This window comes from Psammomys obesus, unplaced genomic scaffold, assembly GCF_907164565.1.
Source record: "Psammomys obesus unplaced genomic scaffold, mPsaObe1.curated_primary_1811, whole genome shotgun sequence".
Lineage (NCBI taxonomy): Eukaryota > Metazoa > Chordata > Mammalia > Rodentia > Muridae > Psammomys > Psammomys obesus.
In genome coordinates, this window is record NW_026585587.1 from 1,362,036 (window position 1) to 1,379,357 (window position 17,322).

Here is a 17,322-nt window from a genome sequence, read left to right on the forward strand (position 1 = left end):
GCTCAGGTTAGTTGGGTGATTTAAAGATTCTGGTCCCTCCCAGCATGCCCAAGGCAGGGGCAATTCCTGCCTGGCAAGCATCTATTGGTCAAAATGATACCTTTTGAATTGATTGGCTATAGGAAGGTCCCCAGACCATTAATGACCTGGTGTCCCTCCCTAGGGGGATGGGCCAGTTTCCTAGCAACTGTATCTCTAGTGGGTGGGGAAAGAATGCAGTAAGGCTGTTCTTCCCCTCAGGGCATTCCTGGACTTCTCCACCCACCTAGTTCAGGCCTTAAATAATAGCTGCTAACTTTTAATCTTTTGGTCTCTCAGCAGTGAGTGACTTGTATTGTTTCATGAGTTATGGTATGTATGTGTGTGTGTAGGGGGAATTCCTGGGTTCCAGCTGAATGATACAATGAAATAAAAGGAGAACATGACTGATCCTAAAGTATGGAGATCTTTACTGTAGCTCTAAGGGAGAAAGCAAGCAGAGAGAAAAGTCCAGGCTGAAGAGGGATGACAAACTAAACCAGACCATGAGAGGAAAGAGGAGAAGAGACAGCAAAAGAGGAGCTGCTGACAAAGGAGTGCAGCCAGGCCAATAAGGCTAAGAGACTGGTGTAGTCAAAATGGCTGAGTTATATTGGAATAGGGTAGGGGGAAGGGAAGTGGAATCCTTGACCCTGGGAAGGAGAGGTGTTGGGAGGGGAAGGGGTGAGAAGTTGCTGGGAATAGCCATAGATATTGAATGATGCTGAGAAAGTTGGTCAGCATCTGCTTTGATATGTTAATAGGCACCTCAGCTATTTTTTTTTCAGTTTCTGAGACCAAACATCTGTTTTCTTCTGCTATTACTTACTTTATTATATAATCTTGAGTCTCTTTCTCCATGCCCTATTCTCCTGTCACAAAATAACACAGACCCTTATCATTTACTGTCATTTCCTAGGAAATAGAAACATTGTATTCATTCTATACCCTTAATGAAACAGAAAATATGTTTCTAAACTTGAGTGGCATTTCTTCTCCCCTTCCCAGAGGCGCCTATTTTCTTCATGTGTGTCCTTCCTGTCCACCTTTGTATGTTGCTTCCGTCACTAACACATGAACAATGGCTTTATAGCTTCACTTCAGGCCTTGCATGATGGTGTACCCCCTTAGACCACACACTAGGGAGCCACAGGCATACATATAGATTTCCATGCATGAAAGGCTAGTATGGTCTACATGGTCAGTTCCAGGATAGCTAGAGCTACATACTGAGAACCTGTCTCAAAGAAAAGAAAAGAAAAGAAAAGAAGAGAAAAGAGTCATTGTAAAGCCTACTGCTGTAACTGAATCCTGTGTTGGGAATGTAGCCATGATCCTTGTAATTTACTAGTGTTCTATTTTTGTGTCACAGCATACATAGAATAATTTGTGGGTTCTCCTTCCACTATGTGGATGTAGGGAATGAACTCAGGTCTTTAGGCCTAGCAACAAGTGCATTTACCTGTTGAGCCGTCGCTGGGACCCAAGGATGTCTATTTATATGATTGTTTGTTATTTTAGTTCCTTTTAATATTGGTATCTGGACAAGTTTTCTATTAGTTTTTATTCATCTGATTAGAGTTACCATTTTATTATTATTTGTTTGTTTCATTTTTTGGGTGACACCTAGTTTAACGTTTTGAAATTCCAAATAATGAGCTTTATATGAGTAGATTACCTAATGTCTTTCAAACACCTACAACACATAAAATATTCCAGAAATTTTTCTTTTTATGATTTTTATTTCATTGAAATACCATGTAGCCCATGCTAGCCTTGAACTCATAGTCCTGTTACCTCAGGTTTCCAAGCCTGGGATTGCAGAGATATGCCATTTAAAATGTACTAATTACTTCATTAAACACTGGAAGCAACCTTATGAGGTAGTACCTACTAGGGTCCTTTTTGCAAAGAGAACACTGACATCTAAGAACTCCCAACTGTTAATGTATATTTGCCTTCTATTTATCAACAAAAGTAATTTTCTACTTGTAACAGCAGTATAAAGTTCTATATTAGCTAAATAAAATGTATACCAGTTAGGAACAAAAGTTGAAACATGTAGGGAAGGTGGAATACAAGTGACTGAAATGTGGAAATGTTGTCAATAATGAACATGTATTTAAAGCTTTCTCATTAATGGTTAGCACTGTATATCTTTATTTTAGGATGCAACCTTATATCTATGCAAAATGTTTTGCATTGCTTAGAGTTGAATTTTTTAAAGTCTGGATTTAACTGATAACAGTGACCTGATTTGTTCTCGTTGACACTTGCTGCTTTGTTTGTTTCTGATTTATTTGCACTCTGTTCTTTACGAAATGTGACCTTGTCCTGCTTTAAAAAGACAAATGCAAATGAAACCTAACCTAACAGTTTTCTCTTCTGCTAAAGCTCAACCCTCATCTGACAGAACTGATAGGCAGTACAGTGGCAACTCCAAACAAGGAGATACTATTGTCATGATGGCCACAGTGTAATGGAGTGAAGGCCCTGGGGCAGCAGACTTCTGGAACTCTGTGATAAGCACTGTACATTTGTGCTTAACTACTTTACCTTTTTGTGTAATAGTCCTTAACTTTTAAAAAGATTGTTAAAAGGTACAATTTTCTCTATATTGATACTGAAGAACTCTTGAGTTATATGTTGTTAAAAAGAGAAAAATGGGGTGGAAAGGGTTGTGAAAGTTGCTAGCTTTTATGTTGAAAAGGAAAGGGAAAGAGGTCAAATGAGAAAGTAGGGAAGGAAGAAAAGAGGGGAGAGAAGAAGGAATGGACCGGAGGAGAGGGAAGAAACACAGGGGTCTTGGAGAGAAACAGGGTAACCCACACAGCAAAACCACTGCTTAGATGCTTGCCTCTGGACAAGAGAAACAGGCTCCCACTTCCTGTGTGACCTTGCTATGGCTTTAACTTCGTGCGTTCTGATATATTACCTACTATAAAGACTCAGCAGTTTTCTAGCGCCTCTAAATACTCTCCCACAGGGGACGCTATCTAGTGGCATTTCCTTTCACTACCTACCCAAGGAAATGCTCCCTTGAATTCTTAGTGTTCTCACCAGAAATAGGAAAAAAAAAAAAAAAAGACAATAAATCTTCATTTGTGCTCCCCTTTTATTTTATATCGCAATACATTCCAGAAAAGAAGCACAACTCACGAATAGGCCTCCAAACCAAGTACTATACATCTCAAGTGAAGTGAAAATGTCAAAAAGAGTGATTAAATGCCCTGAAACCAAGCATGCATCTAGAGATCCAGCGTGTCCACCATCTTGCCCATGGCAAGACACAAGCTAGATTCTAAAGTCCAGTGCAAGAAAAAAACAACCAAAGTAAAAATCTGGCCAGTTGGTTACACATCTTCAGGTCCTGCTCAACACCACAAACTACTAAAGGCAACCAGCCCCAGTGGACCTTTCAGGCCAGATTCAGGGCTGGGCCCAGCAGCAGGAGGAAGTTGTGAATCCAGCTCATCTCATTCTCTCTGAAAAGTGGAAGATGCTGCGAAATTTCAGAAAACACAAGTTTCATTCATACCCACATTTTGAATGAAAATGAAACTAATGCATGCCGTAGAAAAAGAAGAAGAAAAGCCCCAACACCGCTTTTTGCTTTTTTTTTTAAGTGTTTTGTGCATGGCTGGGTTTTTCCAATTTTAGTTATCGCAGTGAATTGTCTCTGAGAGCTGAGCTGATTGGACTTTAGGCTTCCAGTGAGTTAAACGCTGTCAAGGGAAGTGAGCTTTGACCAAACCTTGCCAAAGCTCTGGGCTTCTGGCAATAAAAAGACGGAAAACCATGAGCGTGTAGACCAAGTGTTCCTGGACAGTGGTGTTCTGGCAGCTATGGCATCGTCTGACGCTCAAAGGAAAAGGGTGGCTGTTATCGGTGGTGGCTTGGTAAGGCTGTTCAGGCGTGTACTGCTCTTCGGCTGTATTTTTTTAAATTATTATTATCTCACTGATTGTTTATCATGTGTAGATTATTGATTCTAACAATTAAACCTTTTTAATGTTTAAAGATACCTGCTGTAAATATGACATTGTTTTTATTACAGTTATTAATACATAATGATCACTGATATTTTCATATATGTATATACCATGACTAATCATGTCTATCTACCCTTCTGCCTTCTTCCTTCTCTCACACCTCTTTCTCAGTCTCTCTTAAATGTTTAGTTTTTTCTTCCTTTCTCTCTCTCTCCCCCCCACTTCTCCATAAGTGTGTGTGTTTCCTTAAGTGACATAAAATATGCACTTGTCTTTAAAGATTTGTGTTATTTCATTTATCCTGATGTCCTTTAAATCCACTTGTTTATATTAAGATGAGCTAAGACATATTTTTGCTTTAAACAATGAGATTTTATTCTTCTTTATGGCTAAATGATACTCCTTTGTGTACGTGTACCATATTCTCTTTCTCCATTAATTCACTAACAGCCATCTTGGCAATAAATAAAGGTGACAGCATTTGTTTTAAATGGCTCTTTCCAGGAAAGATATTTCATATCTACTAAGTATTAAGGTGTGTGTTTTCTTTTGTCATTTTGGTTTAGTATTTCCTAAAAATAAATAAATAAAACAGATTAAACTATATTTCCTCCTAAATATGGCTATTCTTTTAAAATAGGAATGTATCTTACTTAGGTCTTTTCAATAATAACAAATAATAATAATAATAATAATAATAATAAAACATTTTGCCTCACTCTGGTTAGTAAACTACTCTCTAATGGGAAGAAAAGGATCAAGACACACGAAATTAATAGTTTTAAAAAACTTATTAGATACTCACAGGTATTCAGATAAATGGAAAATAACATAATTGCTCACTCAAATTACTTGGCAATTCCAAGGTGACAGGGTGGTGAGTATTTGAGTATTGCCTTTACTCCTTCCCAGCGGGTGTGAGGTAACAGGTGAAGTAAACAACTCAGACCTGGCCAGATAGGGACATGGTGTTGATTCCAACCCCACCCCCATGCGGAGGAAAGAGTGTGAATACGTACCATATTTTTATAGTCAAAACTAGCTCCTCCAAAAACAACTGTACATTTTTTCCTCTCATTAGAACTCTAATAGAAAAAAGAATTCATCATAGATTAATTAAAAATAAATTAAAACTAGAACCTCTCTACAATCCAGCGACGCCACTTCTCAGTTTATACCTAAAATAATCAAGTCAGCTCACTGTAGAGATGACAGCATTCCTGTCTTCATTGCTGCAGTACTCCCCACAGCTATACAGGCTGCTTAGGTACTCACTAGAAAAATGAGTGGATAAGGAAGCGTTCTCTCTCTCTCTCTCTCTCTCTCTCTCTCTGTGTGTGTGTGTGTGTGTGTGTGTGTGTGTGTGTGTGTGTGAAACAGAAAGACACACACACCATGGGTATTATTCTCCCATGAAGAATAATAAAATAAAATTGTGTTGCTTGCAGGAAAATGGATACGACAGGTCCTTTAATATAACTGATGCTAAATTTTTGAATGCCTAGGAAGGAGCGGGTATGATTGGCCACATCTGTAATTCTAGGGCTCGGGAGGCTGAGGCAGGAGAATGGAGTGAGATTGAGCCCTACCTGGTATAGACAATAAGACACTGTGTCTCAACAAAGCCAAGCAAAACAGAGCGCTAAGGAAGAGTATTGTGTGTTGTGTTTGTTGGACTTCAGGCCAATCTTCACTGTAACTCCTTCTATCAAATTGTTGAACAAAATGAGAATGTATATATTGCTGCTGCTCGTGTTGTTTTAAGATACTGTGGATAAAGGAGTGGGCATTCTAAGGAAGGAGAAAGGTAATGAAGAAGAAAAGACAGCTCAAGTCTGAGCAGTGAACTGTGCAATGAGCAGTGTAAACAGCTCACTGTGTGAAGAAGGTCTTGGCAGATTCTGTTTCTGGTCAGTCAAGGGCAGTCCCTCTGACGAGAGGATAGGCCCAGCTACCTCACACAAGGCAAAGCTGACTTCATCAGAGCTCACAGCATCTTAGACGATCAAGGAAGAAGACTGGATTTTATTCAAAGCTGCATTACTCTTGAAAGCCTTGGGGTGGGCGGGTTAGTAAAAAGGTAGACTATGATTTCCTGCTGGGCATGGTAGTGCAGGCTGGTAATCACAATGCCAAGGAGGCTGAGGAAGGATGGAAGTTCCAGGCAACTTTGGGCTTTATAACAAGTCCCCACTTCAAACAAACAAATCCTCGGGCTTTTGATGGACAACATAAAAATGTATGGGAAATTAGGAGGAGTGAGAAACCTGCTATATATTCATGAATTACTCAGGGTAGCAACAATGAGATGCTCTTTATGCATCTCAGAAACCCAGGGGGAAGGAAAAAAATCCACGTGAATTTTAGAAAATCGCTAAAGTGTGCCAGTTTTCTGTATATTACGGCTGGAATAACATTCAAACTGTTCTTTCTCAGTGAAATTGCCTCCTGCGCACTGCCTGAAGCTGCTCAGCTTTTGTTGCTGAGAATTTGTTTCTGGTAGTAGATTTCCAAACTCAAAACACTGGTGATGTCGAATTGATTTCAAATGTTATTGCTGTTTCATTGACCTCGGCATCTTTCTCCCCGACATCCAGTGTTAACTGAGCTTGAAGAGCGTGTACAGCCTAGAGGCGTAGCAGTGTCTACCACTAGCCTGAGGCTTAGGAAATACTACTTTCCTCAGTTTCTTCTTCTTGGGTTAAAATTAGAGTCTGGGTGTTTCAATTCAACTCTTCTGCTTTTTTTTTCACTCTTCACAAAAGAGATCTCTACATTATTCACCACCTGGTGTTTCCTAATGCCAAAATCAGGTCACTTGGAACTTTCAGTCTCCCCGAAGGAAGCATTCTTGATGCATAGAAACCCACAAAACTCCTGAGATCTCGGGTCAAGGTCTTTGCAGTGTGCTGTAACTTCTGAAGCTGTCACTGACATATATGTACATGTAGAGGACTTGCTGTTAACCTTCCTTAGTGCTCTTATTTTATTAACACTAAAATAAATCTCAATTTGTTTTTTTTTTTACTGATGTTTTAAATTATTTTTCACAGAGAAATGAATTTCTTCTGTGACATTTTCAGAATGTGTATTTCATTAGACTTTCTTCTTGCTCATCCCTCCCTCTCTCTTGCCCCCTCTCCCCTGAAATCCCCTTCTGCTATTATGGTATACATATACATCCCATTACCCTCTCACAGTCCTCTTCCTACTTTCATGGCCCCCACATACTTAAAACTAGATTTCATATATGAGAAGAAACATGCTATTTGTCATTACAAGTCTGCTTACTCCACTTAATATAATCATCTCTGACTCCATCTGCTTTCCTGTAAGTAAATGTTTTAATTTCACTTTTCTTTGCAGGTAAATAAAATTCCATTGGTGCAGATATACCACATTTTCTTTTCTTTTGCAGCCTTTTTATTACTTAATTCTTTGACAGTTTCATGGCATAAATGCATACTACTTACTCTCTCCTCCTCACCCCTTTCTAATCGCACCCCCCCACACATACTTGTCTCCCAGTTTCCTGACTTTTGCTTTTGTTTTGTGACCCATTTAGTTTAACCAGGGTCTTCTGTGTGGCCATTCATTTTTCTTCCCACTCCTTAGGCTCTGAGATTTCTCCCTGTCATTCCATCCCAGGGACATCTTAACAACAGGTGGATAGACTTTGATGGGCTGTGGAAGTCTGTCTTCCTTTGCCCAGTAGGTCAAGGGACACTTTTGATGTTTCTGTAAACCTTTCTTCATCTTCTGAGGTTTTACTTGGGCTCTGGTCTCATCAAAGGAGTTTTGACTCCATGCCCTCTGCCTGTATCTCTCCAATAGTCTTAAAGGTTTTTTTTTATTATTATTTTTAAGTACTTCACAGAACCCAGACTACATACAAAAATTTCATCCCTCGCTCTTCATTTGCTCTCCACTTACTATTGAAGGCTCTTGGTGTAGTGTTTGGAAACAAATTCAAAATCAGTTCATAGACAGCCATGCCCCTATGTGAGTCTGCCTCATGAAGTCTGGCTTATTGTGCCCAGGTCTCTAATCCTGCGCAGTTTCTTCCTTCTTCCATATTCTTTCCTTATGGTCAGGAATCCAGCCGTGTTGTGGGAGGGTTGAGGAATCAGAAGTATACAAACAAGCAGAGAATGTGGGGAACTTCAAAGTAAAAACATAGGCAAGTTAGGGAACTGTCCCATGTCTGAGTTATACTAGGGTGACAAAAATAGTGGGCCTTAAAATATGCTAGAAATCTAAGGAGGAAGAGCCATGGGTCTGCAACTTCCAACCTTAGAAACGACCAAAACAGACCCTCCACTCAGGTCATCCTTACCACACTGGATCCAAGGATCCTCCTCTATCAGCTTCTATCTATCGTAACAAACCCATGGGTGCATACCACAGCCCATCGCTGGTGTGAGCTAGACTCTGTGCCTGGCATAGCGGTGTTTACTACCCTGCTTGTTACCCCATCATTCCCGAAGGTAGTTTTTCAGGGACTGGGCAAAATGACCTCTTGCTTCTAAATTGCAGGCTCCCCATTCTGGAGCCAGCACCTTACTTTAAGGCTCGACTCATCGCCCATCATTTAGATCTTACCACCCTTCTTCTAGGCTGTTTCCTTAACAAGAGGGGTTTCTTTCTAATGAGCCTTCCTGTCCTCATTCCTACCCTCCTGACTCTGTTGTCTTCTGAGCCACATTCTTTCCTGAACCAGTCTTTTATCACTTTAGGAGGAGCAGTTATGATTCTATTCTGATAAAAAAAAAAAAAACCAAAATTGTCTTAAACTATTACTTTATCTTCTCTATATGGCTCAATATTCCCAGTCCTCAAAGGTTGACTTAAAGTAATCTTCAGGAAGATTTGCCAAGCCCCTTGTGAGGATTATCTGTTGTCATATACCAAACCACCCTAAAACTGAGTGTCCCAAAATAATGACATATGGAGTCTCATTTAGGGGAGGTCTGTTGTGTTGTTGGGGCAGCAGCCACATTCAAGGCTTCATTGGACTGGCCATATAGCACATGCCCATACTTGGTAGTTGGTGTTGGCTTCTGGTTCATGACTGAATAAACTACACGTGGCTTGTCCATGTGACTTCTCCCATGTGACAACATCCAGGTCTCTACAGTCGTTATGATGTAAGCTCATTGGATAAAGTGTTTATTGTGCAAGTAGGAATACCTGAGTTCAAATCCTTAGCACCTAAAGAAAAGCCAAGTACGGTGTCACTGTGATCCCAATGCTGGGACATGCAGAGGCAGATCCCTTGGGCTTGCTGGTCAGCCAGTCTTGCCGAAAAATAAGCTTGAGGCTCAATGGCCGACCCCATCTAAAACACACAAGGGGTAGAACAATAGAGGAAAATACCTAACACTGATCTCTGGTCTCCATACAGTCATGTGAACCCACACACATGTGCACACATGTGCCTAGACCATACACACAAGGACACAAGTTAATAACAGATGGTTTGAGGTTTATTTTTAAATGACTCTCCAGAACATGATGCTGTGTTGAAAAAGCAGGTATCAAATTAAAAAATCCAAAGTGTGATTCTAAATATATAGTTCAAAGATGGGCAAAATTAAACTATATTTCCAGAGGGAAGTATATCTAGATGGTAAAACTATGAAGAAGCAAGAGTGAATTAGCAAAAAATTCAAGTGGTCATCTTCAGGGAGGAAAAAGGTTATGGTAATTAGTTGGGGGGGGGGTTAGTAAGGATTGAAATACTCAATTTTGTTTACCTGAATGTTGGTCATAAAGTCTAAGAGAACATAAAAGTTTGTTTTGTAGTTATTCTGCAATCTGCCCACATTTTTATTTTCTTTCTGTTTGCAAGTTATTTCTCACTATAAAAAAGTAAAAATAAGAAAAGTAAAAAGCCAAACCTATCTCTACAACTATACCACTTAATCTTGAATTAATCTGTTGCTTTGTTTCTCTTTTCTTTTTTGTTATTGGAGATTGAATTCAGGTTTCTGCATATGCTACACAAAGGTAATATCCCTAGTCCCCTGTTGATATTGAGACAGGCTGCTCCTAAGTAGCACAGGCAGGTCTTAAACTCATGAACCTCCTGCCTCAGACAGAGTCAGGCTTGCATAATCAGACCCAGATAATCTGACTGATCTTGCTGCTAGTCTTGGGTAGTGACTACAACTAACTCAATACAATGAATGCACTAATATATCTATCCACACACAATATTGTGTTTTCCACCAAAATGTTTGTGCATGTTCAGAACAAGATGAAGGCATAAAAATGATGGATTTGATTTCCAGGTTGGAGCACTGAATGCATGCTTTCTTGCAAAGAGGAATTTTCAAGTTGATGTGTATGAAGCTAGGGAAGGTAAGTTGGTAATGGAAAATGGGAGAAGAGTTTCTGATCCCTTGATCTATTTCTTTAGATTTTCTGAATAAAAGACATTTTAATAAAAGAAATTCAGTAAGTATTAGAATATTTTTAAAACCTCAGTGATCTAAATTTAATTGAACACGAATTTACACTTGGTATTTTCTTTAGATGAGTTAATAAGTCTTTCTGTTTGATTCTGAGTTGTACAATTGCTCAAATGCAAGAATTTGCTCACTTCTTAGCAGCATTTAAGGAAGTGTACACAACATGGAGTCTGTTTCTGTTTTTAGATATTCGAGTGGCTAAATTTACACGTGGAAGAAGCATTAACTTGGCCCTTTCTTATAGAGGACGGCAGGCCTTGAAGGCCATTGGTCTAGAAGATCAGGTACAATCATGATGCAGTTTTCTTTTTTAAAAAGAGTTGTGTGCATCTGTGTGCACGTGTGTGTGTGTGTGTGTGTGTGTGTGTGTGTGTGTGTGTGTGAAGATGATGATGCTTGACAGTTTTCAACAGTTCCATGGCATTGATTTTATCCTGATTTGAAATGTCATTTGATGCCAATGACCTACACATGAAAACTCATTCTGTGGAGGCTTGGAAAACTCCAAATTTGGCTGGTAAACCCTTAACACATAATGGGTTTAAAGACTTAAGACACAGAGGGCAGGAAGGATATGGACATGACACCTCAACCCCATCATATCTCTTACAAAAAGGCAGATCTCTCATGGGTGGGTAGGGGTGCTCTAGTTTCCTTCCAGTTGGAATGATGAAACACTCTGATCAAAAGCAAACTAGAAGAGGAAAAGTTCATTTCCTCTTACAGTTTCCAGTACGTCTTTGAGGGAAGTCAGAAAAGGAACTCCTTGCTAGTGTATGCAACATCCCCCGTGACCAGGGAATACACAGCCAATGAAATACAACAGAAACTGTGGAGGGTTGCGTTTTTCTCCTCAAAGTAACCCTTCCCATAGTCATAAAAAGACGACTTAGCCTCCAATTCAGTCCCCTTAACACCTAGCCACTCCCTGTAGTCTGTGATCTCAGTTTAAACAACATAAACATTCATTTTCTTCCAAGTTAGAGAAACACTGGCATACTTAGGAGCAATGTTTTCACTGAGTGACTTTTCAGCCATATCGGGCTTTCTGAGTCCCTTTTAAAAAGCTTTAACTAAAAAATCACCTTTAAATTCACGTTTGTCTAATTCTCGTGGTGGTAAAGCACCGTGATGGAGATGTTATTTCCGGTTCTCCTCAGATCGTTTCCTGTGGTGTGCCCATGAGAGCTAGAATGATCCACTCTCTCTCAGGAAAGAAGTCTGCAATTCCATACGGGAACAAGTCGCAGGTAGGTTTGCATTGGAGGCAACGGACAACGCATCAATTGTAGCTGAGCCCGACGCCTGCAATGAGCCACTTGCTTGTTGTGGCCTCCTCCTTTCCTCCCTTGTACTAACTCAGATATCTCAGTACTAGACACCCGGACGCATTATATACTAGTTACCTAGTTAGTTGATAGGGGATGCTCAAGCCAGGGTCTGGCTGACAGCACCAATGACAAAGACTGGGCTACTGCTACTAACGTCATAACGAGGCCACTTCTTGTCCGGCTCCGGCTATCCAGCTGCCTCCCATCTCCTTTTCAATTAGAGAAAATTACCATGTTATTTGTTGTTGAGTATCATGCACGAGAACAACTCTGGAGCATTCTGAGCTGCAGTCGCCTCCCCTAAATTACTCTATTGCCCTGGATTTGCTTATAATAGACTGTATGGAATCAACCAGAGGTGCTTTCAGTGCCTCATAATCCCCAAAACAACGGAGGCCAGATGCTAATGTCATTTTTGAGAGCAAATCTATTATCCTGCTCTGTATTTTTCTTTGTATTTTATATGCTGACATTCATAACTGGAAGAAAATGTATTTACATGTAATTATACCCTTTTCATTTTTTAATTTTGAGAGAGAATGAAGATTCCAAATATCCATCAACCAGAGGGAATTCCCAGCTTGCTTTCTTTTTATGAAGCCTTAAGAAGCACAAAGTCAGAGTAAGGTTCACATCACCCTGAAGGACAAGGGACAGTCATCAGGTTCATGAGGGAGAGACATCAGTAAAATAAGACAGGGGAAGCTTCGCTCTGTGGTATGGGCCAGAAATGGAAGAGTGGTGTGGAGAAAGGGGGAAGTTGTAGTTTACAGGAAGGCTACAGAGAAAGTAAAATTTGAAACACTTTGTAGGACTTTTAAATCAGTAGCAAAACAGAATTGACCTAGTCAAGTAAAGGAGATCTGGGTGGGGCATCATTTCAAAGACTTAAGCCTGGGATGCAAAGTGTACTTCAGAGGTTTGGAAGAGAGAACATGTAAGCTCACTCTAGCGTAGCAGAATCTTTAGATTTATTGAACGTGACTCCAGCTGCCATGCTTCGTAGAAGAGGAAATAGCCTACAGAGTTGCATGAGGTATATTAAGATAAAGATAATGCAGCTTTCTTCTCAGAGGTGGGACCCGGAAGCTGGGAAGCACTACCTATAGCCTCATTGCTCCCTGACCCAGGATATCATCTGACTATTCTTTTTGTATTACCCTGGAGCATCCTGAGGAAGCTGATGTCCAACTGAGCTCACTTCAGAGCCCTGGTGAATCATCTACCAGTAAACAAAGAAATTCAAATAGTGGTTCAAATCCCAGAGAAACTAGATCAACTAGACTGGGACCAGAGGCCACAGTCCTTTCTTCATCCCCCACCATTGCTGTGGTGGGGACTGATTCCTCTAGAGCAGCAGGTGTGCAGCAGTTCCAATTTTGGTGCTCGCTACAACACAGAGGAAGTGGTCCCTTCCCAGCCCCACTGCTATTTCTCAGTTCTTGCGAACTGGGTGAATGCTAAGTTTACAGCTGCCCTCCTTCTTCAGTTTCCGCATGATTGCCTTGGCATCAGTCGTGTTCTAATCAAAGACAAAGGCCCTTTAAGAACGTCATCAAGTTGCTTTGAACCACTCAGTTCTTCTGCCATAGGAAGTGCAGTCTTCCTTGTGACCCCAAGATTTCTTCACATCTTCAGGGAGCCCACCTTCTTTTGACCTTTGCAGCCTCTTGGCACCTGGGCCTCTCTCACCCAGTATTGGCAAGCTACCACCTCCAGACATGAAATCTACCCTTCATCAGTCTCTATGCACAAAACTTCCTCAAAAGATCACTCTTGGAACTGGGAAGAGGACCCAGTGAGTAGTAGTGCTTGCTGTGCAAGCATGAGGCCCTGAGGTCAAATCCCTCGCATCCAGCCTGGAGAGATGGCTCAGCAGTTAAGAGCAATTGCTACTGTTCCAGAGGGCCTGAGGTCAGGTCCCTGCACCCACACTGGGACGCTCACAACCACCTGTAACTTCAGCTTCGGGTAACTCAACACCCTTTGCTGACGTTCACAGACACCTTTATTCACACACACACACACACACACACACACACACACACATAAATAAAAATTAACCTTCAGTGACCCAACATCCACATAAAAAGCCAGGCACAGGCACACCTACAATCCCTGCAGTGCTGTAAGGTACGGAGACCAGAGAATCACTGGGTCTTGCTGTTGCCAGCCTACCTGCAGGTTCAGTGAGAGATCCAGTCTCAGAGGAATAAAGGAGAGAATAAACAGCATGGGAAACTCAGTAGCCCCCATACCATACCCATAATACTTGTATATTACACAAACACACAAAGAGAAGGGCAGAGGGAGGGAGGAAGAAAGAGGGAGAGAGAATAAATCTGCTGAAGAGCTCTGGTCATGGATGAAGCACTTTGCACAAGACACACAGTTTAGATATATCCATGATGTGTAAATTCCTCCCTGGCCCTTTTTTTCTCTAGCAGTTTGTCTCCTGGCCCTTTCCCCCATACCATGTACAGATGGTCCCTGGCTTTTTGGACATTCCCCTCTCCCTCCTACACTGCCCAGGGAACTGTCAAAATACCCGGTGACACATAGAGGTGGTCAAGGCTTCGGTCACTAAGCTTCACTAAGTATTCAAAGTTACGATACCCGGCTTCCTTAGTAAGAGGTACTCTGTTTTGAAGGCACCATGGGCAGACAAAGTAACTACCTTCTTCTGTTGTATTTGAAATAGTTTCTGCATTGAAACTTTTGCATTACATATCCCCAAATAAGTTGTCTAACTTGGCTCTTATCCTTGTGTTTTAGTCTTAACAGTCTTTTTTATTCCTTTAGATTTCTTTACTCTTATTAGTTCCTTGAGGGATCAGCCTTTTAGAATAGGCATTGGGGGCAAGTGCTGTGTCAGGAACAACACTGTCTCTTGCTTACGAGGCAATGGTATCCAGACAGCTGAAGCAGATGGGTGAAGTCCTGGTGGCCCTATTGGGCTGATGTGTTCCATTGGTGCCCACAGCACAAAAGCCTTATAGCTAACATATGACGAATATGTTCACCACGTTAACTTAAACAAATATTTATAATCGGAACTCTTCTTACCATTTTCTACAACGTGTCCTTGTTGTGCAGGGAGTGAAGCTCAGGGCCTTACACATGTTGTCAAGCCACAGCCCCTGCCTGGCCACAAGCAATGAAAAGACACATTTGGTCCTCACTGAAACACAGTGATGACTGGCACAGACGCCCAGGAAGGCAATGAACAAGTCTGTCTTCTTACATCAAAGACAGTGTTACAGGAAAGCTCACCAAAGATGACCACTCAGATGCAGTGTATTCCCAATTGGAAGTCTTTATTCCAGCTGGCTGGGACTACACCCAAGTGTTCAGGGACCTAGGTGTGGCCTCGAGTGTCCAGAACACGTTTTTGTTTGTTTGTTTGGTTTTTGTTTGTTTGTTTGTTTTTTAAGACAGAGGCCTCGACCTGGCAACTTGTTCAGCATCTGCAGGGGGCTTGCAGAGTAAGTGGGGTGAAGAAAGTGGCTTTGACAGAAGCTAAGATAATGGTTAGCCAGCTGGAGGAGGTACTACACTAACACACAGTTTTAACAAAGGCTACGATAAAATAAATTAGCCAGGACATCCTGACCTTGGGTTCCTAGAATAGACTAGGGCAGTTTTCCGTGGGATTCTCCATCAGGGAGATCAGATTCTAGTTAAACCTGGAAACTACCTCAGGAGGATGGAGGAGCCTCTACACTGTCTTGCTCCGTCACAACAGAAAGTACTTCAATGAGAGGAAGAGCCATAAGTTAGTGCTTTTTCATGTTAAAAACTCTGTGGTCTTTCATAATTTGGAAAAATGATATGCTTTAAATATTTAAACAATGAATTTACTCTAGCTCCATCTTTGTTTTGTTTTTTGAAACAGGGTTTCTCTGTGTAGCCCTGCTGTCCTGAGACTTACTCTGTAGACCAGGCTGGCCTCAAACTCACAGAGATCTGCCTGCCTCTGCCTCCCGAGTGCTGGGATTAAAGGCTCTGGCCACCACTGCCCCAAAGTCACTCTAATTCATAAGACTGAATTGTAACTTTCATGGTCCATGATAAGTATTTTTGCTATAAAATAATAAATATTTAAAGGTAAGTTTTATGACTTTACTGGTGTGAAGGTGAATATAAGCAACTCAAGATGTATTATTATGCATCAGTGTTTATTTTACTTGATTTTTGGTTCTGCTGCTAACCCAAGCTAAAAATAAAACATTTTAGCTGATGTTTAAAGCATTATGGTCCCTAGGTACCACATGTGAATTGCATTATAGGACAGTCAACCTGCTGCATTTTACCACAGTCTGAAAAAACAGCATACATCATAGTGAGAGGCTATGACCTCCTACAACCCCACCCCCACTTCATGTTACCAGCACACACAGTTTTCTCTCTGAATTAAGGCCTTGGTAGTTGTCTTTTTTTTAAAAAAAAAAAAAAACAGTGCATTTGCCCTGATATTATCAATAGTGAAGCAATGTAAAAACCATATTTAAAGACCTCTGAGGGAAATATGAAGTTTACAATGTTAAAATTATGCTAATGAAACTAATATTTTCATTGTATGAGGTTTTGATTTTTATAGTATCAAACTTCAAGGAGGCCTTAGCTAAAATTTGGCTATTATGTTAAGCATGTCTCATTAAAGTTATTTAACATTATCACACCACTTAGGTAAATGGTTCTAAAACTAGTTTACAACCCTCTGCTAGATAATAAATAGTTCTTTTTGCTGAATAACTTAGAGTTATGTGTGTCTACTCTCCGGAAACAATCTCTCCTTTTTTTCTCTTACAGTACATCCTTTCAATAAGCAGAGAGAAGCTAAACAAGGATCTGCTGACTGGTAAGCCTAATGATGTTGTTCACTGTATCGGGTAAAGCCCATGAACATACTCAGCTTGTCATATGACTTACTAGGCTTCGGTCACCGTTCCTCTTTATGGGTTATAAAGAGCAAGAGGCCTTGAAAAGTAGCAGTCAAATTGCCACAGCGTGTCTCTTCATCTCATCAATTACCTAAAGGAAGATCATTCATCCCTTAGACATTGCAATTCTTGCACACACTGTCCAGTCAAGGACTCACAGTCCAGTGGGTCAACTGACATAAGCAGACAACTTGCCAGGTACCCTATCAGTTGTGCATGTCAGGAAGAGAAGATGTGTAGGCTGAAAGGAGGCTACGACCCCGAGGACATCGCCATAGACCCCGCTGTTAGAAGTGGTAGAATCTAGATTTGAACTTCAGTGTGTTTGTTCCAAAGCCTTTGCTTTTTAATGACTCAATTTCTGATTTCAGTATTATATACGAAACACCAGCTAATACCAAAGAGCTGAAATATTAAAACGTTACAGCTTTGGTGTACATGACAGATGTTTTCATACTATTTTTCTAGAGGGATGCTCTCCACAGGCTTCATATTGATAAAGGGGTATGGTGTACCTCTGTGTGTGTGTGTGTGTGTGTGTGTGTGTGTGTGTGTGTGTGTGTGT

The 17,322-nt window shown here is 40.8% G+C and overlaps 1 protein-coding gene across 3 annotated transcripts in view; it reads left to right on the forward strand.

The window, feature by feature from the left end:
* Positions 1-3,708: 3,708 nt before the first annotated feature.
* The window catches only part of Kmo (kynurenine 3-monooxygenase), a 31,176-nt gene continuing 17,562 nt past the window's right edge, over positions 3,709-17,322 (forward strand). Inside the window, exons 1-5 of one of the 3 annotated variants that reach the window (XM_055608564.1) lie at positions 3,709-3,917; positions 9,986-10,019; positions 10,670-10,767; positions 11,644-11,733; positions 16,627-16,675. In XM_055608564.1, coding sequence (XP_055464539.1) covers positions 3,864-3,917; positions 9,986-10,019; positions 10,670-10,767; positions 11,644-11,733; positions 16,627-16,675 — 325 coding nt within the window. In that variant the 5' untranslated portion in view covers positions 3,709-3,863. Of the gene's footprint in view, positions 3,918-9,985; positions 10,020-10,303; positions 10,374-10,669; positions 10,768-11,643; positions 11,734-16,626; positions 16,676-17,322 lie in introns of those variants that run through there. The other 2 variants (XM_055608571.1, XM_055608577.1) reach the window with 2 other exon arrangements.